The 26,125-nt window shown below is 37.0% G+C and overlaps 1 protein-coding gene across 6 annotated transcripts in view; it reads left to right on the top strand.

The window, feature by feature from the left end:
- Positions 1-635: 635 nt before the first annotated feature.
- mrtfab (myocardin related transcription factor Ab) overlaps positions 636-26,125 on the top strand; it is a 38,592-nt gene continuing 13,102 nt past the window's right edge. For 2 of the 6 annotated variants that reach the window (XM_084434297.1, XM_084434299.1), the window contains exons 1-4: positions 636-782; positions 1,558-1,628; positions 7,770-7,964; positions 24,772-24,837. In XM_084434297.1, coding sequence (XP_084290423.1) covers positions 7,841-7,964; positions 24,772-24,837 — 190 coding nt within the window. In that variant the 5' untranslated portion in view covers positions 636-782; positions 1,558-1,628; positions 7,770-7,840. Of the gene's footprint in view, positions 783-1,557; positions 1,629-7,769; positions 7,965-13,000; positions 13,129-22,950; positions 23,413-24,771; positions 24,838-26,125 lie in introns of those variants that run through there. The other 4 variants (XM_084434300.1, XM_084434301.1, XM_084434296.1 and 1 more) reach the window with 2 other exon arrangements.

Below are 26,125 nucleotides of genomic sequence, written 5' to 3'. Positions count from 1 at the left end.
TAAACAGTAAGGCAGTAAAACAGAATGTGGATACACATTTGCTGTCTGAATGTTTAAACCTTTAAAATGTTTACAGTTCAGAATGTGAATGTGTTCATGACTCATGTTTAAATTGTGAAAGTGCCTCAATAAAACATCTCAAAGTTAGTTATTTTGATGTGCAGTTGCTACATGTACGGCATATATTTGGCATCCAGTATAACTTTTTTTTTTTATTGTATATTTTGTTTATTTTATGATGTCCCTACTGAGGAAACTGTAGAAGAAGAAAAAAAAGATTGATCATGGGAACTTTTATTTTAACACAAAGTAGCCTAGCCCTTTTTATAGTATTGCAAATGCAAACACAGGAATGTTATAATTGCTTGACTATATATTAACGAATGAATACGTTATTTATTTCTGGTTTTATATTTTTGTTCATTAAACTATTTTATTAACTGTTTGTTTGTATATTCTCATCATTTCTTATTGTTTGTTTATTATTTATATAATGTAAAGTTGTTTTGTTTAACAATGTATGATATTTTTATTGTATAAATTTACCGATATTTGGAAGACAATTAATACAATTTTTTTTTCATGTCCTGATCTAAAGATCGTGACGTTATTATTTTGAGTGGACTTTTATCTACAGGAAGTGCTGTGATTGCGTTGACTGGCTTCACAGTCCTATGCGGTTGTTGAGCTGCAGAGAGTAGCCGGATGCCTCAGTACAATTTTTTGAGTATATGAATACCTTTGTAAAGCCGAACGATTGTTGCGTTTCACTTTGCGATTCGGTAAGTTGTTAAAATGAAACGGGTTCGCATGTGACTCTCCCTTTAAACGGTGAAAGTTTTAAAATAGTAATTACAAGCAGTGGAATGTGACAATTCACCCGCTTCTCATGTAACGTTATTGTTGCTCAGCGTACATTTCACTTGATCCACTAGTGTCTGTTACTACATACACGCAGCTGTCGCGACGAGGATCTGGCCTGCTATATCTGGCCTGTTTGGGCTGTTTAAAATGTTACATTTAATGTTTTTTCAAATGTATGAGCTTATCAGCAGTCGTCTCATTTCCTGCCATGTCGCATCAGAACATGAATGTGTAACAACAGGCGATAATAATGAAAGTGTTGTAAAGAAATGTATTTCGCGGTTTGTTTATTATTTAAGTCAAACCTAATGCTGTAGTTGTTTAATTATACTATTTGTGTTCATGTTATATATATATAGTTGGTGAGCTAGTGCTGGGACACACCTTCTAATCATCAACACATGCGGATCTTCCACTTGATGGATACAGACAATCTATCAAGGGGCTTATATATTAATAAAATCTGTATGGCCAAATTTATGTCAGATCTTCTATCTGCATGCTCATGAAATAGTATATCAGATGAGATGCACAACTGATTATTACATAAGCATCTGCATTGACTGTTATGACAACACGTTAATGTATCCTCAAAGCATAATTTTCCTATTTGGCTTTGGGGTATTGTGCAGTGCTTATGTGCTTGTATATATACAGTTTTTCATTACAAATGAGGGTCCTCTCTTTCATTAGGCCTTCAAGATGCTCTCAAACCGTGAGTGGAAATGAGGGTGAAATCTGTTATTGTGGATCTCATAATTAAGGTATTGTGCTCTTTAAAGTCACCATGATTCTCCAAATCAAAATTGTCATTTTGTCATGAAGTTATTTATATGGGCACATCATTATTTTTTTGAAAAAATCATGTGGCTTCATAATATTTAATCAAAATAACTTCCCCTCCCTCTTGCAACAACATATGATGATGTGTTTTTGGCAACCTGTCGCTCACATGAGATCACGGTAATAGGAAACAACAACAATCCAATCAATTCCCAATGGACAAAATTAAGTTCTGCTCTACATTTTTTCTTGTTTGAGAAGCCGCACCACTCTGATATACATCACAAAAGGGAAGAAAAGACTACATAACTTTCATTTCATTCTGACTTTAAAATTGATGTTTGAATATAGCTAATGCTTTGGTTAAGAAATCATCTGTAGTTGAGTTACCAGTTTGGCTAATTTAGGGCTAATTCAGAATGGCTAATCTCTTAAAGGGATAGTTCACCCCAAAAAAATGAAATTCCTGTCATTAATAACTCGCCCTCATGTTGTTCCAACCCCGTAAGACCTTCGTTCATCTTCAGAACACAAATGAAGATGTTTTTGATGAAACCCGAGAGCTTTCTGACTTTTTTGGGTGAACTAACCCTTTTAAGGCCATGTTGTCTATCTATGTTATGTATTTCTGTCTGGTTAATGGGTCATGGGGTTACCGGCATCACTTGTGAATTGCTCGGGTGATGTTTGTGTTTTTAGAATTACTTCTGTGGCTGATGGTTAAAGGCAGGCGTGGACGTGCACACTGAGGAATGTCAGAGAGCATAATGTCTTTCTCCTTGTCAGTGTACTAAACCTGAACACTGCATGTCTGAACACTGTTTCTCAAGTAAACTGGGAATGTTCCTGCAAGATAATCCCACTATTTGATATATAAGAGATGGTGTGCAGCCAGTCTGTCATTTTTACAAAATACAGTCCTGCAGGGTGATTGAGACGGGCACATGAATCTCAGGGGTCTTGTGTCACCTTGGAGGGCTTATGTGTCTAGCATTTAAATGTAGATTAGCTTTATATTATTTTAATATTAATAATAATTGTTTAATTTAAATACTTTAAGTCATCCTGCTGCCCCCTTGGTAATTTACTGAGGGCCCCTGGTTGAGAACCACTGTATTAAACAAGCCTCTAAAACATGTTTTTATGTATTTATGCATACCATAAAATTAATACTAAACTACTATATTTCAACTGCTTAGTTGCACAGTGCTGCAAATGAGCTGTTCTGACTCGGTATGAGATAAAAGGCTTGGCATGATATGAAAGTAGAACTGGTAGGCCTATGTTGCCATGACCAGCTGTAAAATATACAACATAGCATTATAAAAGTATTTGACCTCTCAGTAATGCTATTGACCAATCAGAATCAAGTATTCCAGAGAGCATGAGTGTAAAGCCAGCCAGGTTTTAGTGTTAACATGTGTTATTGATTTTATTTTTATTAGTCTAATTCATAGCTGGCAGGAGACAATGTAATCTAATAGTACTTCTCAAAGAAAAGGGCAACTTGCAGGTTTTGAAACTTGATTATAACCATTAGGCTTACAGCAATAGGAAAAACATTTAAATAGTCTCAAAAGGCTTGTTAAATATTACGTAACAATTCAAAAGAAAAATTATTCTTTCTACTCCACCTCTCTTCTCATGGGACGTCAGGGTGGGATTGCCATGTTGATAGACTCTGGATGCTGATGAGCTCATAATGAAGAATGCATCAGCTTACAAGATGGGCGAAGCTTACAGAAAGCAAACACTCAATCATGCAGTTTGACATTGATTTTGGCTGCTCTAAAAGAACAGCATTCAGCAATCACTTCTCTAATATTTGGATCTCTAGTCCTTAAAGGGATAGGCTAGTTCACACTTAAATGAAAATTACCCTATGATTTATTCACCCTCAAGCCATCCTAGGTGTATTTGACATTCTTCTTTCAGACGAATACAATCGGAGTTATATTGAAAAATGTCCTGGCTCTTCCAAGCTTTATAATGGCCTTCAAAGTGCATCTATCCATAATAAGTGTTTCACACGCCTCTAAGGGGTTATTAAAGGCCTTCTGAAGTGAAGCGATACGTTCGTGTAAGAAAAATATCCATATTTAAAACTTTATCGAGCTTCCACTCCACTTCACTAGCTTCCGGTCATACGGTCGGTATGCATCGGTTTATGGCGAAAGAGTGACCCTTGACCTGACGCATTGACGAACGCGGGAGTGCAGAGGATAGAGCAAAACAAAGCACCAGTCACGGATTAGAAGTCTAAACCGACAATTTTTAAAGAGAAATATCGGAGGAGCTTGAGTTTGTTGCCCAGCTCTGTTAGTTTGAACCGCAAAAGGCGTCTAAACTTACGATACTCCTACATCCTATTCCTATGTCATACATGTGTCACGGGTTACTCTTGCGGCGCGGTCTGCTGGAAGCTAGTCGTTTTAGTTGATAGTTTTAAAATAGATAACTCATCGCTTCACTTCCGAATGCCTTTGTTAACCCCCCAGAGCTGTGTGAAACACTTTTATCATGTGTAGTGGCTATTTGTCCATAAACTTAAACAACGCTAGTAATATCAAACTTCTCAAATGGCCACTGAGGCTACGTCATGGGTTAGGCTTTACGCAGGTTTAGAGGTATCAAAGTAAACTAATGTCCATAACAAAAAATGAGTTTGAGGAGGTTTATTTACACATATAAGCAAGCTCACAGACATTTTCTGCTGCCTCTCTTACGCTGGTAAAAAACCATATGCCCTCGCCGCCAGCGGTCCCTCCCACCTTGACCTACTTATGTAAAATAACATAGCACCATGTGACCAATAAACAACAATATAAGTAAACAAAAAAATAAGCATAAATACAAAATAAAACAAATTAACTTTAGCAAGAAAAGAAAGGAAATAAATTAGGCTATAACTTAACTTAAGCCTAAAATAAACAAAGTGAAAAATAGCTCCAACATCATGGATGGATGCACTTTGATGGAATTCAAAACAAAAAGATGAATGTCATATACACCTAGGATGACTTAAAGGTTGTATCAGCGATTTCAGGCCCAAACATAAATGATCACATTCATCTAATCTTTCCTAACGATCCGCTAGCTGCTCGCCCCATAAGCATGCCGTCATAAAACCACGTCTCTATAGGCAGCCTAGGCTCTGAGATCTGCACACAAAAACAGTTGGTTTCACCACCACTCAAAACCAAAATAAATAGTGTTCCAACCAATCACCGACAGGGGTGGGTGAGGTTGTTGTGAGGTTTTCGCATGCAGCCGTCATAGGCAGCCGTGCACAAGCGCAAAACCTCACCACACCCACCCCTGTCTGTGATTGGTTGGAACACTATTTATTTTGGTTTTGAGTGGTGGTGAAACCAACTGATACAACCTTTAAGGGACTTTTGGGTGAACTATCCTTTTAAATTAGTTGTCACCATACAGTTAAAGAGAGAGTTTACCCAAAAATGAAAATTCTTTCTTATGTGGAACATAAAATAAGATATTCTAAAGAATGTTGGTAACCATATTTTTTGGTTTGCATTTACTTGAATTATATGGGGAAAAATACAATGGAAGTCAATAGAAAACGAAACTGTGTGTTTACCGACATTCTTCAAAATCTCTTCTTTTCTTTTGTGTTTCACAGAAACATATGAATGAATTTTAATTTGATGGACTATCCCTTTAATGTCAGTAGGGCCTGGTTTCACAGACAGGCCTTAGATTAAGCCAGGATTAGGCCTTAGTTCAATTAAGTACATTAAAGTAGCTTTTATAAACATGCCCTTGAAAAAAACATTACCGATGTGCATCTTGAGACAAAACAATGGCATACTGTATTTTAAGATGTTAGTGCAAGTTGCTTTCAGTTTAAACAGCTCAAACATGCTTTTTTGTCTGGGACTAGTTTAATCCCGGTCTGTGAAACCGGTCGTAGATGTACTACATTACCTCACCAATTGAGAGTTGCATAATGTGCATTTGTGAATGCCATCACTACATTCAGAATGGCCATTGCAATCACTGTGCTCCTAGTCAGATGATGCTTTAAGTTGTTTTTAATGTCTTATTGGAAAACTGCATCTAATTCCTTTACAGGGATTGTCCAGACGTCTTTTCAGGGCTTGTGCCAGCCTTTTTCTGCCTAATGCATTCTACCAAACTGTTGGGATGGTTGGAAAATGCATCCCGCAATTTAGCAACAGAGACTGCATTTTGCAACAATGACCGATTGTGCCGATTCTGACGTTAAGTTTGTGTTTTAGGGAGAAATTATAGTGCACTGTGTAGGCAAGAAAGTGCGCTAGATGGAACGCGGCTAGTTTTTAATAGTTTTACCTCAAATATCTTCTTTTTTTATAATCCTTGGAAGCCGAAATCGAAAATAAAATCGGATAAATATCTAGTGTAACTAGACATTTGAATGTTTAGTTATCTCTTCCATTGTCACTAATTAAGCAGGGACTTTCGTTTTGTGCGCGCTGTAAAGCTGCGCGTGAGAGATCGCTCTCTTCTGGTTTAATGTTATCGCATAGAAACGGCTGGCGAGATAACGTCTCTATAGCGTTTCTCTGTTACCGACAGCAGAACTCGTAATGTCGGAGCTTATTGTATCGATACTGCGGTCTTTCGTAATTTAGCCCCGGGGCCCGTTTTATACCGGGTTTCGGTACCCATCCCTATGCAAAGAAAAAAGAAGTCTGAATGATAAAATCAGCAACAAAGTTAAACGATTCAAATTAATCAACGTGTGTGTGCACTGTAGGCTACACCCTCAGGATAGTTCGCCCAAAATGTGTCATTTACTCACCCTTTTGTCATTCCAAACCTGTATTAGCCTACTTAATTTCTTCTGTGGAACATAAAAAAATATATATATATATATTGAAGAATGTGCTAGTTGCTCATTTCAAGTCTTCTGAAATCCTACAATAACTTTGTGCAAGGAAAATACATTTAATTGCATTTTTTTCATAATTCTTCATATGCTTTTTCTGAGATTTTATGGTAAATATTTGGATTTTAATAATATTATCTGTTGTTCCATAAATTGGGTTTTATTCACAATTTCAGCATACATAACCATTCAAAAGTTTAAGGTCTGTAATTTTTTTATGTTATTGGAAGACAATCTGTAAAACAATAATATTATTTAAAATAACTAGTTTTTTACTTTATTTTAAAATGTAACTTATTCCTGTGACAGCAAAGCAGACTTTTCAGCATCACTTCAGTCTTCAGTGTCACATGATCCTTCAGAAATCATTCTAATAAGTTGATTTGGTGACAAAGAAACATTTTGTATAATTATCCATTTTAAAACGGTCGTGCTGCTTTATATATTTATGTAAAACAACCATGATACATTCTTTGATTTAATATAAAGTTTAAAAGAACATTGTAAATGTCTTTACTGTCACATGATTAATTTAATGCATCCTTGCTGAATAAAAGTAATTGCTTTAAAAAAAAAAAATCTAATGAACTTTTAACTAATTTAACTAATGAGCATGGCATGCATAGTGCAGCAGATGTATAGAACTGTGAATTATGGGCGTTTGAATTCTATGGAAATCTGTTTCTGCAGTACTTTTCAACCTCACAGATTAGATGTCAATACAATCGCTCTTTGTTCTGTCGGGGAAAAAAAAGGATACCAGACGAAGCATTTTCTAAAACTCTTCTAAATGGCTGGAGGCTTTGAGTTCCCCACCTGATGATATTTACATGCTTGTGTAAATCGCTGCCTCCAGTCATATTGGATTGTATTGAGAATGTGTGAGTTGCACAATGATTCACGTCTGAACTTATGCTGTTTGTGCTTTTATAGAACATGTAGCGTAATACACCCACAGTGGTTTCACTTGGTTTAAGTAGCGAGTAAAAGAGTGTTTTATATAGGTTAATGGGACATGGCACTATATGGGAATATTTTTTTTCCCTGTTAGCACAGACCGTGCTGCATGTAACTTTTTTTTTTTGTTGTTCAGATGCACCGTGTCAGAAATAATACCTTCTGTTCTCGCTCTGCAAAGCCTTTGACGCCCTTTATATGTGTGTTATGTCGGTCTGTGGTGTTTTCCAGTTTCTAATTCAGCCTTGTCTCTGTAATGAACATCTCACAGGTCTGACTGCTTCACCCGTCACCCTGGCAGCGCAGGAAGCCAAGCGTGGGGAGGAGCTAAGCCCTGGCAGCATGGTGTCTGCTGTGGGGAACAGCTCCGTGCCCAGTCCTCAGAGCGAGGCGGTGGCCAGTGAGCTGCAGGAACTCACTCTGCAGTCTGTACCGAGCCCACTGCCCCTGAAAGAGCGCAAGAATGGTGAGTTAACCACTAGACCCTAGTGCTAGTTCATTAGCAAAACTCCTTTAGAATGTCAAACCAAGCTCTTTGGCGGAACATGATTCTACCATAGACAGTGGTTCCACGTGATTGAAAGAAGTAAAACTCAATAGAATCAACCTTGTACAAATAACTATAATCAATGGTGTTCATTTAACTTGAATGAATGGTTTTAGCTTAACTTGAACGGTTTCCATTTTATTCAAATAATGCTTCTTGTTTAGTCTTGTGATTTACAAAAAATAAACTAACTAAATATAACTATAAATAGCACTGCCACAATGGTTGCTTTATTATTAAAGCAGTTTGAATTCTTGCTAACAGGTTGTCAGCACAAGCACATGCTCTACTCTTCACCACAATAATAACCCCCTAAAACACTGACATAACAGAAACTTTTATATGCCAACATAATAGAACATTAAACATTAACAAGTCTCTCCATTTTCTCATATTGCTAAAAGCAATTAGCCTGGTTAAAACCAGACCATTCTCAGTAGTAACTGAGTTATGGTCTGGCAAAGCTTCATTAATAACTCATTTCCAAAGGGGCGTCACCAACGGACGTCGCTCAAATGCCTCTGGGCGCAATTGGATAGACCTAAAACCAATCAGAGCGATCGTCATCGTGTAAAGCCATATGCTGCGTCACAATTCGCCTATGTACTCTTTTTGTGAAGAAAAGGTTTTTACTTTTGAATGTGTAGCAAAAAAGTAGGCAAGCTTTGGGACATACTACTTCGTCATCTTTATCGGACGGATCTGTCGCGTGCATCCTGTCACGTAAACTGCCCTGTCAATCATCTTGTCACAGTTAAAATCCTCTATTAAATCTAATTTAATTTTCTACCGTTTCAGAGAGAAATGTAGTGGCACGTTCATCTGCCAGTTGGTTTTTCATGGAGACTGTCCTCATGTGTTTGCATTTTGAATATAATAATGCATTTAAAAGTTGATGCGCTTCACCAACGGACGTCGCTCAAATGCCTCTGGGCGCAATTGGATAGACCTAAAACCAATCAGAGCGATCGTCATTGTGTAAAGCCCGCCCCAACGTTTCTGATTGGTGCCGCGATTTCGACGGATTAGAAATGGGCTTGAATGGGCTCTTTGCCAGACTACTTGCAGAGCAAATCTAAATTTGCCGGAAGTCTGGGTTTACCCAGGCTAAAAAGCAATCACATTTGATCCAGAAACCTGTTGTTAAATTAAAATTAATTGCTTAACCCCTGGTTTCACAGACAGGGCTTAAGACTAGTCCTAGACTAAAATGTAAGTCTGAGCTGTTTCCACTGAAATAAACTTGCACTGACTGATCTTAAAAATATATCAGTGCCTTTTTAGTTTTAAGATGCACATCGGTAATGTTTTTTTCTAAGCATGTTTATAAAAATTACTTAAATGTCCTAATTGATCTATGGTCTAATCCTGGCTTAGTCTAAGCCCTGTCTGTGAAACCGGGCCTAAATGAAGTGAACAGCATTATAAAATAATTTTTTGAGTGCATGCAAACTACCCAGTGAATATTCAGTATCATGTTTTATATATTATCACCAACGATTTATAAATAAAACTTTTTCAGCTTATTAGAATGATTTATTGTGAAGGTTCATGTGACACTGGAGCCTGGAGTAATGATGCTGAAAATTCAGCTTTGCCGTCACAGGAATGAATTACATTTTAAAATATATCAAAAATAGAAAACATTTTTTTAAATGTAGTAATATTCAAAATATTATTGTTTATTTTTTTAACCAAATAAATGCAGCCTTGGTGATCGTGAGAGACTTCTTTGAAAAACATTAAAAAATCTTACCGACCCCAACATTTTTAATGGCTATATACACATAGTATGTAATGATTACCAAATTCGTTATGGCTGGTTTAAAATTTTCTAATTAATCAGAGACTTCATTTGAATGATTCCGATATCCCGCTGGTTCTTCAGTGCCACAGCAAAATAAATCATATTTTACCTGAGTGGTTGAATGTGAGTTTGCAGTGTGTGTTTTCTGTTATGCAATAAAATATCTGCGTACCACAAAATAGTGGCAAGAAACATGTTTCTATTGAGTTGCAGGCTGCATGCAAAAACAGACATACAACGTGACCAGTGTAGTCTGCTTCAGGAACAAATCTTATGAGCCAGTTCTTTTACTGAATCATTCCAAAAATGAGCTACCCGTTTAAATCAGTTTAAATCCCTGCTATGTATAATATACAACATTTGCAAAGAGAGAGAATGTCTAATAACTGAAACATACCGATAAAAAAAAAAAAAAAATGGAATTGAGCTTGTGAATCGTATTGAATGAGGAAATCTCCATTGATACTCAGCCCTAATATTCATATACTTCAGTGTACTTCAAAAGATATACCATAGTATTACTATCCACCTTATTTTGAAATCTAATAGATTTTGTAGTGGTAGAATGCATTATATTAGGGAACTTTATGAAGAAGATTAATGGTAGAATTCAATGGTGTAGGGTTGTGATGTCTCTCACAACAACAGGATGTACAGCAGCATAATACGTTCATATGGATGTACATATAGGAGGATTTCCTAATTAGATTTAGCACACAGTAATGAAGTAATTAGATCATTTGCAATGTTACAGTTTTGTATGTGCAGAAACCTACAAGTCTCGACAGTGTTAAAGCAGGAGACAAAAGAGGCAGAGAATGTCTTAGGAAGCTGCCTTTATATCAGCTGCTCTGTTTCGTCTTAGAGACGGTTTGAGACAGTGGGTGATGAGTGATATTAGAAATGGAAGGACAGTGGGTGATGATATTTTTTTTGGAAACTAATCGTATTATTTACATGGAAACTATGTTGGGTGTTCAAAAACATGGTGCTTTTTGGTACTTTTTGTTAGTGTGGCCTGTTCATTCTCCTTCCCTCTGTATTCCTTGTCATTTGCAGAGTCAAATTGAATCATTTGTTGTGTGATGTTATCTAATGCAGTGTTTTATTTAAAGAAAAGGATGAATATTTAGAGACGTGGGAGAAGGGTGTTAAGGAAGTATACGTTATTGAAAATGAAACGGCCTGTTGAAATCTGTGTGAAATGCAGTAAGACACTTCAAAGCGTGTGCGTTCAGCTCTCTGATATACAGCAGACACTCTTTGACTTCAGGAAGCTTAAAGGAAAGGACGATTTAGAGAAGTGAAAATTAAACCGAGCCAGCAGGAAGACGGACAGATGCTTCAGCATGCTGTGATTTCATTCTAAATGGGCGATGTTATATTTGAATCCTGAAAAATCTGTGGGATGTTATTATGTAAGGTTTGCTGTGGTGGGATGTTGTTGATTTATTCAATGTTTTTGTGACTCTGCCATTCCAGAACTGCAGGAATGGCAATAAAGTTAGAAGTCCCATGTAGAAGCACATGGCCTGCAGTCACCACTCCCTTCTTTCAGTCTTCAGCCCCCCCGAGCTGCACTTCATTGAGGGTTAGATTTTAGCAGCAGACATGTTAATGCAGGACCTTTCTCTTCTCCTGCACAAAACAGAAGTGATCCCTGTTAAGGCTTTTGGAAATCTATGCTGGCTTTTGCATACATTTGTTATTAGCAAGTTTATATGCACTGAAAGTTTTAGCCACAGAATATTTTCTGACAAAAATGCCATACAATTATTTTTGTTTTGTCAAATAATTCGCTTTTTTAAATTGGTTTAATGTTTGCGACTTTGAGATAAAACAGAACACACGTGAAACTGACGCAGGTTTAATTAGATATAATGTAACGACTTTTACGTTGATGGTAAAAAAAGGGTCACATTTACTGTTGATGAGGCACACTGAGATTGAATTTTCTATGAGAAAATATTTTATTTTCACTGCCTATGGAGGCATCTTGTGGTCAGTATTGAAAAAATTTAAAAAACTAAAATAAAAAGTTATTGTATGGCATTCAGAATTGAATTGAAAATGCCTTTTCCAATTCCTCAATTTGAATTTAATTTGAATTGAGGTAGCGTAAAATTCAAATTGCAGAAAAGCAACATACTAAGCAGATTTTTTTTAAATGTACATTTCAAAATGTCAGTTTTGGCCCAGTTTGTCGAGAGTTTTCTGTCAAGAATTTATATTTAATTACATCACTTTTGGCAAGCCACATTTAGCTGGAAAATGTATAAAAAACAATATTATTTCATTCAGAATTGAAATTTCAAAATTACAATTCAATTCCTGAATTTGAATTGGATTGGAATTGAGGTAGCAAATAGGATGCAGAATTAAAATGAACTTAAATTAATTTTCATCAAAAACTAATTTTTAACTGAAAAGCAGTTTCAAACAGATTTATTTTTAATTATTTTATTTTATTTAAAGAGCATTTTTAGCCCAGTTTGTACAGAAGTTTCTGTTTCAGACAAGAATTTTTGGCAATCCATTTTTTTTTACATTGATAGTCTTGGAAACTCAAGCAACAGTTGACAAAATCAACAATATGCCACCCGAGTTATCGCTAAGAACTGTTTAAAGTGAATACGTTTGGGAGGGGGAACAAAGGCCTGAGGTAGGGTGTGTGTTGGGTAGCCGTCCTGAACACTTGATTGCATAACTTTGTGTACAGAGCTGAAATCCTTCCTCGGAAAGCAGGCGGTCAGGAGAATGACGAGGGCCAAAGGTGATCTGGAATGTGTTTTGGCTTCAGTTTCTGGCTTGTAGTTTGCACACGTTTTCTTCTGTAGTAAACGAGTGAACTCAGATCAGTACACAAAGTTTTTGATCTCTCCTGGAATGAATAGTAAAAAATAAAAAAAGGCTTCAAGGAGCAGGAAAACTAGGAGTTACTCAACACACAGCTGAAAGCGGAGCCTGAAAGCAGCACTTAGCCAGTAATAAGGAAGAAACCGACTCGCAGAGACACAAACACTTGTGCTAACACACCCACATCTGTAGGGCGTGCACACACACGCCAGCTAGAGCGGAGGAAGGTGAGGGGCGCACAGACACACCCTGTGTTCTTGGATCTACTGCGGGAATTATCTCTCAGCAGAACAGCCTGGAGTTCAGTCAGCCAACTTCATTCAGCTTGCTCTGTTGTCCGGTCTTGAAATGGATTAATAAAGCGTGGACGTGATTTTATCCGTATCCTTCTGCAGCGGAAGGATATGGCCATACATTCAGGTACAGTACTTGCACGTTTGGGTTTTTGGGAATGAAGTCATGTTGAGGTGAGGTGTGGTATCTGTGGTTGAGGTTTAACAACTTTGTTTAATAGTTAAGCCTGCTGTTTGTGAAGTCCTGCACAGGATTTATTGCTGTTTGAACTGAGGTCTCACTAAACCACAACATTTACTAACTCTTGAGCCAAAGCTATCCAGATTTTTAGCTGTTGAAGGTGTTAAGCATTTATTTATTTTTTGGTATGGAAAATAACAGTTTTCCTGAAACAGTTGTGGAATGAGACTGATTATTTATTCCTCATGAGTATTCATTATAGTAACCATTAACTTCATAAAATTTTTTTTTTTTTTTTTTGCCTTTATCTGGACAATTGAGTATCAGTGTTATTTTAGTATTTATACACTATCATAGTATTTATTTTGAATTGGCATTTATTTGTCAAATTTCAGTTATTTTAGTTTTAGTAATTTTATGAAGCATTTTATTTCTTTTTTAATATTTCTATTTGTTTATTTTTAATTAAGTTTCACAAATTTGACTACAACTTTAACTAATTTCTAGTTTTGTTTTTTTAAGTTTTGTTTTTTGTCTAATATTTATATTTTTAAGCTTTATTATAATTAACAAAAACATTTTTAATAGTTTTAGTTTGTTTAACCGTAATACTTTTGAGCATAGACAGAAAAGACACCCCTTGTGTGAGAAGGGGAAAAGGGGACATGACCCAGGTCGGATTCGAACGTCCTGAAGATGACAACAGCTTCATTTTTTTAAGATGCTCTTTTGTGCATGAAACTTGCAAAGAAACAGAGATAGCAGAATATATATAACCTAAAAATCATTCATTTGCCTGTGACACACACCCCAAAACACTTCAGAGCATCAAAGCACACTTGTACTTCTTTCTCTACTACTCTTTTCTGCTTTCATACTTTCAAGTGGAATTCTCCAGAATGATACACTATAGAAACAGATATGTGAAGAGCCCACCCTGGAATTGCTCGAGCTGGCTGCTGGAAAGGGCGGGATGTGTCAGTGATGAATAGGAGTTTTCCTTCTCTCTGTTGTTAAAACCAGCTGTTTTCTCCCTGAGGTCTGGCAGTGGGAGCTCAGGGCTTTGAGGAAAAGTACAGACTCCTTTTGGGACAGAATGTCTGGGTCAGCAAGACAAGGAAGCATACAGAGTTACCATGTCATGTTTAATACTCTTGGACAAGGAGGGTTGACAGCGCTCTGGCAAAAGTCCGTGTAAAGAGTGATTTATTATCTGCGAGAATCCCGTCCTCCAGATAGAGATTCCTTGACGTGAGTTATTAGATAAAAGAAAGTTATGTGGACTTCCAAACCTTCGGTGCCAGTCACCTTGAGATACTAATGTTGATTTTTAACTGCAATTGATCGAAGCTCTCTGGTCATTTTCAGTCCCATTGCCACAGTTAATATTTGCAATTGGTATTTAAAGTGATATTTCTGTGTGTGTTCTGGATTTAGACAGTCTTGTGAAAAATGCATAATTTGCATGCTTTCCAGAGCACAGTTACTCTGCAGTGGGTTTTGCACTGACTGTCTTTGGGTTGCGCTGTTATGTAACATCTTAGGGATGCTTGCCAAGTTTAACTCCAGCATGCTTACACAGGCCCTAAACATAACAGGATGGAGGTAGGAACAGGGAAAAGAGAGCCATTGCTTTGCATTAACTACACACAATCCACAGCTGGGCTTAATCCTCAAGCAGTCATCTAGGCATCTTCTGTCTCGCATACTAACAGGTCAGGTGAATCATAACACTGGAAAACACACCTTGCTTATTGTGGTGTTTATGATGAAATGACAACTTGGCTGACAACAGGATGAATGGATATTCCAGGAACAGGGAAACTTCCTAGAATTGTCTGGCTTTGTTGTTAAGAAAGAAGTGTGTACTTGTACTTGCAGGCACAGACTGAACCTCTGGTGGTTATTAAAGTGGCCTTTTTAAGATTACATCAGTTTAGAGCTTTGATATATTTGATTTGTTCGAGTGCCAGAACCAATAATGCACTCGTGTCCTCGAGCTATGAAAAGTGCTTTTGTCAGATAGACGTCCTCAGTGATGCGTCCAATGCTCAAAATATCTGCATATAACCCTTCAACCAGATTCCTGGTGTATCATGATTTCACACAAATACATATAAAATGTTAACTTTAATATGTCATATATAGTAGCCTATATGCATGCACACACACACAGTAGGTCAGTAAGATTTGTTTAATTAATAAAATATTTAAAAAATGGGCATAATCAGTATTGGAATGATTTCTGAAGGATCGTGTGACACTAAAGACTTGCAACTTTTAAATTGTAATAATATTTCACAATATTGTTTTACTATACTTTTGATCAAGAAAAAAACTTTGCCTTGTGCTCTGATATCCCGAGCGATACTGATCTTACAAATGTGTGTAATTTAGTTTTATTGTTTATGTTTAAGCTACTGGACATAAACAGGAATACGAGGGAACCACTCCTATCAACTGCTTTGTTTTTGTCTGTTCTTGTATTTCCAGCTTTTCGGCTGAATTGATAGCATCCACTGACTCATTCACATATCAATGGTTGTAGATTGATTGCACATGATTATATACAGAAAGCACCTTTTGTCACAAACCAAATTATATCCTGGTGAAATCTTTCCGCAGGATTTCCATCTCGGATAACGTTTGCAGAATTTGGGGGAATTTTTTCTTGTCATTAATTCTGTAAAAACAGTGTAAAGGAAAGTGTGGTGTCAGATTTCAATTGTGTTTGAAAAAAGTGACACCTTTGCAAAGGACACAGAAGATAATGATCAGTGTGACACAACTTAGCGACTCTCCCTTACCAGGCTAACGAGTCATGACAGGCCAGGGTTAAATATTCAGATGTTATTTTTCAGGTTTAAAAGAATGTGCATTGTTTCATGGCAATTATCTGTGTATATCAGTAATGACACCACAGATCAAAAAACAACATTGTATCCTAACCCAAGTCACAGTGTGACAATTTCCAGCAACAAGCGATTTCTCCATACTGAATGTGAAACTCCTATGCAATGTGCCACAATGGTCCAATCAGAATCAGAGACCACAAAATATTGCTTTATGACAATTACAATAAAAATCTTTCCAAAAACATATGCATAACCAATTTTTATATATATTTTATATTATTTAATTCATTTAAAATGTATTATTTATTTAACTTAATGGTCACACTTTAGTTTAGGGTCCAATTCTTTTTATTAACTAACTACTAACTATGACTTTTGCCTCAAACTAATGACTGCTTCTTAATAGTTAATAATGTAGTTGTTAAGTTTAGGTATTGGGTGAGATTAAGGGATGTAGAAAATGGTCATGCAATTAATATGTGCTCTATAAATACTAATAAACAGCCAATATTCTAGCAATATGCATGCTAATAAGCAACTTGTTAATAGTGAGAATTGAGCGGAGGATTTTCCCGAATTTTAGAAAAGAACCGCCCTCTCCGCTTTTTGAAAAAATGCACATGCGCAACACTCTACCTGCTCCCGAGAGGGAACGCCTATTAAACGTGTGCACGAGAGAGCATGCACGAGCCTAGTTCTCCTCGTGCACGCTCTGTTTACAAGTTGCTGTTGGCATGGCTCATACAAGCCTACTTTCCTTTACCTGTCGAGTAGAAACTTCGTGACTGAGGCATCAGTGGGAAGCCCAACCTGTGCTTTTAGCGCACGCCAGCGTGTGAAATATTCTCCCAAAAACACTAACTCAAAAACATTCATGCAAGACAAAATGTCAAATGCCCTTCCGTGTTTTATTTACTTATTATACTGATCGATTGAGTGAGGACTCAAGACATGATCTGCAATGGAGAAGTAGCTTGTTGCATTTGTGTAATAAATACTATGTGAACACATTGGAATTATCAAAAATGAACACACAAGGTTTTAGAACATTTCAGCGTGATACCTTTTACCATTTGGGCATAATTACTTTAGACAAATTGAGATGTTTACCGTGTCTGCGCGGTGCGTGACTTGTGCCAGGGCTAGCATCGCTAATCATAGCTTACATTAACTTTTACTAGCAGTGATTTTAAATGGATTTCTCCAAATAGCATGCCAAACTTTACCTGTCGAGTAGAAACTTCGCGACTGAGGCATCAGTGGGAAGCCCAACCTGTGCTTTTAGCGCACGCCAGAGTGTGAAATATTCTGCCAAAATCACTCTGGTCTTGTTTCTTTCTTCAGAGGCCTTTCTCTTCTTGTCATACAATTCGTAGACACTTTTTTTCTCTTGCGACCCTCAGACATTTTGAAAAAAACCCGGTGAGAACGGGGCGATCTTCAATGAATGGCTGAAACCGCAGCTCACCACACACATACACCCGAAAGTGCGCATGCGCAGAAAGCGAAAACTACCTAGGGACGAGCACGTACGACGGCCTTACGTAAACATATCACCAGAATGATTGACAACTAGGAGGACAAATAGTCTTGATGATCCACCCGGAAAAAGAAAATCCTCCGCAATACCTTTAAACTAAAGTGTTACCAGCTTAGTTAATTTATTATTATTAATAATAATTTAGTAGTTATTTATGCAATTTATGTTGTTTTTTCATCTTTGTTTTCAGTGTCTAAGCTGCACTTTTCTCTCAATCTGTCTAATTAGAGGATATTTGATGTAGAGTTATGAGAAGCTGTATTTTAAACCAACAGGATTTCACAGTGGGTGGGGGACTACCCTGCACAACTTTTGCAGAACTACGCTCAACGTTGCTTTTTGTCACTTCTGGTTAAGACATGGTGCATGGTTTAACTATGTAAAGCCTGACATGTGAAATAATAGTCTGAAAAAATATTTTTTCCTTTTTTTTTAAATGGAGCAGTTTATTGAACTTTTAGACAGAATCTAAACAAAAAGTTTGTAATGTAAATCAATCAGAGGTGTAAAGAGTACCTGAAAACCATACTTTTAAAGATACCTTACCGCAAAAATGACTCCATTACAAGTCACCAATACAAATCACTGATTCACCAACTACCTGCTAATGCACTCACGTAAAGTAACCTTGTTGAAGTTTGGGTGAGTAAAGACGAAACGCACAAGATACCTTCAATGCTCTTAGATGCCGATATTGCGTCTTTATAGCAGATGAACAGCTACAGAAAGGGTTAGGTGCCATGCAAAATGTAACAACAAATTGCATTACTCATCACAAATGCATTGGAATAAAGAGTACATATTCTTAGTTAAATTTTTACATTTACTCAAATACTTTACACCACTGAAATCAACAGTATGGCAAACTAATGATATTTAAATGGTTAGATTATTATACAAAGTTCTGTAGTTTTTATTGTGACAGCAAAACATAATGCAATTCAGTACAATGATGATAACAAGATGTACAAAAAAACATTTCTCAAAAGCTTGATATATCATATTTGATGCTCAAATTTTAACATGATTTTTCTAAAAGTGATGCATGTATAATCAAGTAAACCCAAGTTGTTTCAGTTCAGAAAGTGTTCATCCTGAAATATTACTATCAATATAAAATTTTATCTTATGTTAACTTTTATAGTTAAGATTTTTTTTTTTTATAGTTTCGTCAGTTACGATTTCACTGCAAGTAGCTCGACCTGAAGGGGGACATTTTTAGAAGGCCTTTTACTTAGACTAAACTACTAATCAGAAAAAATAAGGCAGAAGATTGGTACAATGGTTTTTCAGCAAAGTTTTGATCATCTTGATCAATTAGAGACCTTAGAAATGCGCGTATCAAATATCATACAGTAGGCTTTGTAGGGTTAAGTCAACTCTAGAGTTGTAAAGCCTAGAAGGGAACAGAATATGTATGAGAACGTCAAAACCTATAAAAATAAGAGTCATAATTTGCAGAGATGCCGGAAAGTAGGGCAGGAGGTAGAGAGGTTTGGGTGACATGAGTTCAGAAAGATGTTATGTAACACATTCAGAAAAACGGGAAAGCTTGGACGTGAACCTCTCTTCTTCACTCGTCTCTCTCTCCTCCCATAACCTCATTTGTTGAGCTCAATCTAACGTCCCTTTTGCGCTTTAGCAACATGTGTTACTGGAGTCAGGAACTGGCCTGATTTTCTGTGTACTCTTTTCGTCCCTTCAGATTTTCACTCTTATGAAAACTTGTTTCTGGGGCCCAATTTGGATTAAATGAGGAGATTTGTTGTATAATCCTGTTTTGTGTGTCTGGCTCTCATGTGCTTATCATTTTAATGACTTTATGGCAGTAGGATGCCTTACGTCATTGTATAAATGAAGGCTGCATGAAAACTGGTCCTCTAGGAACTTCTGGCTAGTGCTGGAAAATGAAGTAATGATGACGGTGTTTCCAGTAAGTGATTGAAAGCAGAAAGGAAAATAGGAGCAAGAAAAGTATTTTAATGTTGTGTTGTGTAAACATCTAACAGTAAAAAGAAACTGATTCTCTGAAAATAGAACAGTGTAGATGTAATAGAAAATCAGCCTCTCCATTTTGCGATTGAGGAAATGTTTTCATTACTTTAAATATATACTTCAAAATAATTAGTGGTTATGAAAGAAGCTCAGGCTAATTTAATCTCAATATAAATCTTGTATATGCCAAAGCGGATGTGACCGCTGCAAAATCTGTATCAGGTCTGTATCATATGTTAACTTTTGCCAGTAATGATCAACCAGCATTGGTTCTAACAGTCATAATGAATTGTTTGCATTGCTTGTAATAAAAACTACATCGCATTACTCATTTGGGTGTTTTAGATCTGTCTGAGAACCAGATGGACTTTGGTTTTATTATCTGTGGTGCTTTACTTGATAAAGGTGGTGTTTTGTTCTTCGCAGTGACTTATGGGCTTAGTATAGACTGCACTAGACTTCCTCTGTGGTCAGTCGACACTTCGCAGTGCTGGGCCCTTCTGGTCAATGAGGAGTGTCAACTGTGATGATCACAGCGATGAGCTTGTGGGCTAAAAGCAGATCACACTAATGTTTATGTCTCTGGGGAGTCCGTGCATAGTGACCTTCATTTCCGTATAATATAATAATATGACTGTTTATCATTAGAGCACACATTTTCATATTTAATCTGAACGAAAATTATTGTGGCCAAAAACATATTTTAAGTGAATCACACAAATGTTTTAGATAAATTATATATTTATTTTCTAGGGTTGTTTTGGACCCCATTCAAATTAATTGTATGGACAAATCATGGAAAAAAATGTATATATAAATAATTTTTAATATATAAAATATATATTTAATATATAAAATATATATATATTTAATATATATATATATATGTGTGTATGTGTATATGTATGTGTCTATGTATATGCGCACACACGCATATACATATGCTAAAAGCAACACTAAAGAACTAAAAGTTTAAAGCAACACTAAAGAACTTTTTTTTACTGTAAAATAATATTTCCAAAATCGTTTCAGTTGTTCAAGTCATAACAGGGTGAAAGGCACTTCTGGATTCGCTTTGCAGCCCTATAACTGCTATAACCGCACTATGCAAGTTTGCCAGATTGGGTAGATTTGCAAGTTTGCCAGATTTCTGTAGTTCGAATGAGACATAAGAGACTACAAATTTGACTTTACGGCAAGCGTTACAATAGTCATTATTTTGTTTTTCTTCGTTTCTGATGTCGCAATACATCATGCTTTCATAAAATCATGCAACATACTCTTCCTTGTCTGCGGACATAGTTCATTCTAAAGCCGGTGCTGGTTAAACGGCGAGCGTGCGTGTGACAGTAGGCTACGGTAGGCTAAATTATTTACGACAGCGGTAATGGTCAATTCCGCTTCCAACCTGTAGGGGAACGGAAGAGGAAAAGTTATTTCCCCGTCATTGATGCAATTTTATACGGTAGAGGGCACTATTTCGCATCTTCTGAAAGAGTACAGAATCTCCAGATCAAAACACTAGCGAAGAAGCAAAAACAAGCAATACATATGCGTAAGCAATGCTTCTAATGTGATCATCAAATATTAAACGCATATATATCAAAACTGCCTAAGGTTACAGAATGAAATGTCAAACCTATGAAGAGGTTTAGGACTGTGCAAGCTTTGGGGGTGTTGATTGGCGCGATCTACTCAATCTATGTTTTGATCATCGTTCTGAACCCAATGTGGGCATAGACCTTGACAAATTTTTTTATTTTTCTCAGTTTTTTCTTCAATGTTGTTTTTTTAAATTAAACTTACCCACATTCAAATGTTGATTAAAAAAAAGCAGGTGCTTTGTTCTTTCTCTTGATGTTTTGTAAGTTCAGATATTCATACAACAAAATACTCTTGGTACCATGAAAGTTTTGTGAAAATAAAAAATGCTGGGCTGGCTGGCAGCTTTTTTTTAAAAGAATGCTGGCGGGGAAAGAGTTAGGTGATTAACATATACTTTATCCAAATTTACAATTGCCATCCTTTAGTGTTTTGTTTCTTTGAACATTGTTTTTGCGTGTGTTTGTTAGAAAATGTGCGTGAGTCATGTTTGCAAGAACTCTAGCAGAGGGTAACCCTATCCAGTGCTTGCACAGGTGATACTGAGCTGAATATAGAGCCTTTTGGCCAGCTGGCCTTACTATTTAAAACCCGGGTGGGGGGATGAGGGGCTTCGCCAACAGTCTAATATGTGTGGTGTAAGTGAGCCTGACAATTCCTGACTTTATCTGCCAGAAAGTAAGGAAAGGTCAAAGGAAGCCCACATTCTTCCTGTGACCTCCTTCCTTCCACTCTCTCTGCTCATGTCACCGGGACTCCCGAGAGCCCCGAATGACACCATTTCTGAGAGCGTCGTGAGAGGTTTCCATATTAAATACCTTGTGAAATGTGAACTGTGTTTGCTGTTAGCATGTAATATGTGAGAGGGTTGATCTGTTCCTTTTCTACATTTAATTTTTCACTTGATGTGCATGTGAGAAACACCAATTAGAAGCTCATAGTTTGTGAACATTTTATAAAAGAACATTTGTTGTCTTTCAAACAAAAGTATATACATACAATTTTCATGAAAAATGAATGACCACAAATTAATTTTTCATTTAAAAATATTATAATCCTGAAAATAATGTATCATGCTTTCCACAGAAATATTAAAGGGCTACTTCACCCAAAAATGAAAATTCTGTCAGCATTTACTCACCCTCATGTAATTCTAAACTTGTAAGAGTTTCGTTCATCTTCAGAACTCACATGAATTTATTTTTATTGAAATATGATTTCTGTCTCTGTAGACTGCTATGCTTTGACGCTTCAAAAAGTTCATAAAGAGAATCGAGCACTTTAGTCCAAATTTTCAGAAGAGACTCGATCACTCTATATGATGAACAGATAGAATTTAGGCTTTTATTCGACAACATATTCGATAACATTTAAAAGAAGCTCAGCCGAACCTGCTGGACTTGAGAATGAACCTCATTGGTTCTTGCGGAAGCTCAAACGTGCTGCGTAACACGAGAATGAACCTCGTCGGTTCTCGCATGTCAAGTGAACGTGCTTGAGCTTCCAAGTTTACCATATCTTATGTGTGCGTTGATTTAATGTTTATATGTGAATAAAAACCTAAATTCAATCTGTTCATCATATAGAGCTCAATTAAAGATTCAAAACTATAGTAAGTGGTTGGTTTGGGTTTTTGACCCAATGAAATGGAGCTGATGGGGTGAATGGTGGTCTACCATATTGTAGAGCGTAAACGAGAGGCAACAGCTGAGCTGAAGCGAGCGTTCATTGGCACTCAGCGGACCCTCCTCTGTGTATGAAGGCGAGAGACACGCTGTTCTGTGAATGTCTTCTGCTGAGTGCAGAGCAGGCTCTGTGCTCTACCGTCCTCACCTTTGTGCATTTGCTTCATTTTCTGTCTCTGCGTGACGCAGTTGCAGAGCTTCTGCATCCATCTTTGAGAATAAAAGAGGACAAATTAGAGGATCAGATTTTGGATGAGGAAGAAACCAAGTGGAAGCTGTCTGTTCTCCATTTCTTTGATTTGAAACGCTGTAAATACTGTTGTTGTGGACTAACATACCTTGCACCGAGCAATCCATTATCCATATATCGATGGAATATCAGTTTCGACTTTGAGACATTTGGATACAACACTGGATACAAACATGCTGGACACTAACCACTGCCTTCACATTGATACTTCCTCTTTTGAGGATCAACCCATCCAAAATGATCAAGAGAAGATGTCTTGGAGTCTGGACTGTGACAATCATGCATATCATAGCCTCAAAGAAGGTGGGCCGTGTTGTTTTTATGCTTTTACAGAGTATAAATAAAGCACCCTCCAGGTGGTGCACCCAACTTAATACCTTGAATTTAGCTTCATTATTTGCTCATCCCGAATCTCAACACGTTAGACCTGATTATTCTAGTGTCTTAGTGGTGAGATCACCCCAGCTGCTCATACAGAGCCAAGAGCGAGCACCGGTTGACCTGCAAACTGTGCCAGGCCTAGGGATTTTGTGGACGGTCAGCAAGAGGCGTGTTTAATTAAGACCCCAGACACACAGGCACTTGGATTAACCCAGTTGTCTGCATGATTTGAGTGTTTTTTTTTTTTTTTTTTTTTTAAGATCTGAATGTTGATGCCACCCACAGAATTTTCCAGGCTGGCAAAGAGAAGATTGAGAGAGTGTTGGCATTTAAAAGTGTCTTATTGATTTACAGTATCAGGCCAGGTTGTTGGAGAGGTGCGAGAGGGCTTGTGTTTCTTCTTCAGTAGCTACAAAAATAGTGTTTAGCAACGCTAAGGAGTGGGTGGTCAAAAACAGCTGTTAAAATGAAGTGAGAATAGGAAGAATTAAGAACAAATAGTGGAACTTTATTCAATTTGCAAGTGAGAAACGGAGTGGGTGTTCTGGAATTTTATGGGAACAAAAAAGGGGTCCTGATTTAAAAGCGCAGGGTACACATCCTCACAGCTGATCGCCAAAACAGCAATTGGTTTTGTCACCTTACTCCTTAAAAATAAAGGTTCCAAAAGGGAGTGAATGGTTGGTCTTGGCATGCTGAACTACAGTAATTGGGCGCAGACAGTGTTCTGGTTTCATGATCCCCAAACGTAGTGGCTGTGAAGGTCAGAACAGCTGATCAGTGCACACAAAGCAATGCCATGTGGGTGGTGATGTCATTGTGTCAGGATTGACAGGTGCACACCTCTAAAGCGTCCCGGGATGCCATCAATACTCATGAGCCACATCCCTCCCAATATGACATTTGACACAATGGTATCGTAACGGCTTCTTTTCACAGAACAAAGCAATAACAAATCTCAAAAGCTGTCTACACACCACCACCCTCTTTATAGTCATTGAGCAACTTACTAAATGTATTGTGCATGCAGGCAAGTTCCTGATTTGAAGAATGCCTATTGCCTCTAGTTTGAAAAAGTGGTTGAGTGTGGTAAAACGGGAAGTATGAAAACCACCCAAACAACCTCAAAATTCACAGTCCCTCCCATCAGCATTCACCCTTTAGTTAGTAAGAAACCGAAAGAGGGCCGGTTGAGCTCTTGTCTTGTCTATGTTATAGTCCTCTGGCTGCAGTCGTCTGTCATTCTCTGTATCTGAACCCTTTTCCTCTCTCCCCATGCAGTTCTTCAGCTCAAACTACAACAAAGAAGGACGCGAGAGGAGTTGGTCAGTCAAGGAATCATGCCTCGTAAGTCACATTTTACTCCTTTAGTTATGTCAAGCATCACACATGTTTATATATACATATGCACATATACATGTACTTGCTGCAAATGCAGATTGCAATGTATTAGGTTATTAATTTTGGGAATGTTTGTGCAGGCTTCATATATTAGTATAAGTATTTGGACACTTAATGTATGAATTTCTGTGCATTATATATCAAAATATCACACTAATGGCATTTTATTTTATAGTAATATAGCATAAACACTTCAAGCAAAACATTTGAAGTTTCAGGTTAAACAACAAATATATTCTGGAAAATTAAGCTTGTGGTTAATCCTATAAAGCCTACTGTATTGTATGGCCTCTAAGTTATCAACATAATAAAAAATTTGCTGAAAAAACTGTTGTATATATTTATATGATCTACTACATTCCTTCTGCCCTGTGATTGATAATTCACATTAAGTTGCTGTTGTGGTGCTGCTATAGCCACAAGTATTTCATGTTAGTGTAGTAAAGGATATGCACCATTCAAATTAATTATTTCAACAATGCTTATGTAGAAATCGACGCCATTTCAAAAAATAAATTAAGCTATGCATGTTTCTGACAGTATGTGCATTATTATGCATGTTGTTGAGAAAACATAGGCTCAAGCTGGCATTAATTGATGGGACAGTCCACTTGCTGTGGTCTAGCATGTCCTCAATAGAAGACTTGACTCTTGTTTGCCAACACAGTCATTGTGAAAGGGCCTGTTGTGTTATCAGGTGGATCTACTTCCCCTATTGTTTCCACTTCCTTATTCTATGTTCTGCTCATCAGGCAAGAGGATTTGCAGTTTTCACACTGCGCTTTCTATGTAGCCTCTGTGGAAAGGAGGAAGTTCCCCAGTAGCTCTAGTTTTGCTCTTTAAAAGCGTCAGCCAAAAATGAACTGTTTATTTAGCTTTATACAGTATAGCACTTACATTATAATATTATTTTACAATAGCACCATTTTGCAAGACATTAAATGACATGGCATGCACATTTTCATGGCTCATGTCAAATCCAAAACCCCTCCATTACAGCACACATAAGATAGCAGAATTATATTAAGATTTCGTAAATGTTTAATGTAGCTGTATAAGGGTAGCTGACACATTATGCGTCCACTGACTTTATCAACGTTTTTAGATTAAAATTGATATCGAATGTCTAAGGGAAAGTTTATTCAGAGGCCACTGCACTCGTCTAACTAAACATTAGTACTACGTACAGTGGAGAAAATAATTATTTGATCCCCTGATGTTTACCACTTACAAA

Source organism: Rutilus rutilus (assembly GCF_951802725.1).
Source record: "Rutilus rutilus genome assembly, chromosome: 16".
In the NCBI taxonomy this organism is placed as follows: Eukaryota; Metazoa; Chordata; class Actinopteri; order Cypriniformes; family Leuciscidae; genus Rutilus; species Rutilus rutilus.
Note: the sequence above shows the minus strand (reverse complement) of the source record. Positions and strands in the feature narration are given on the sequence as shown.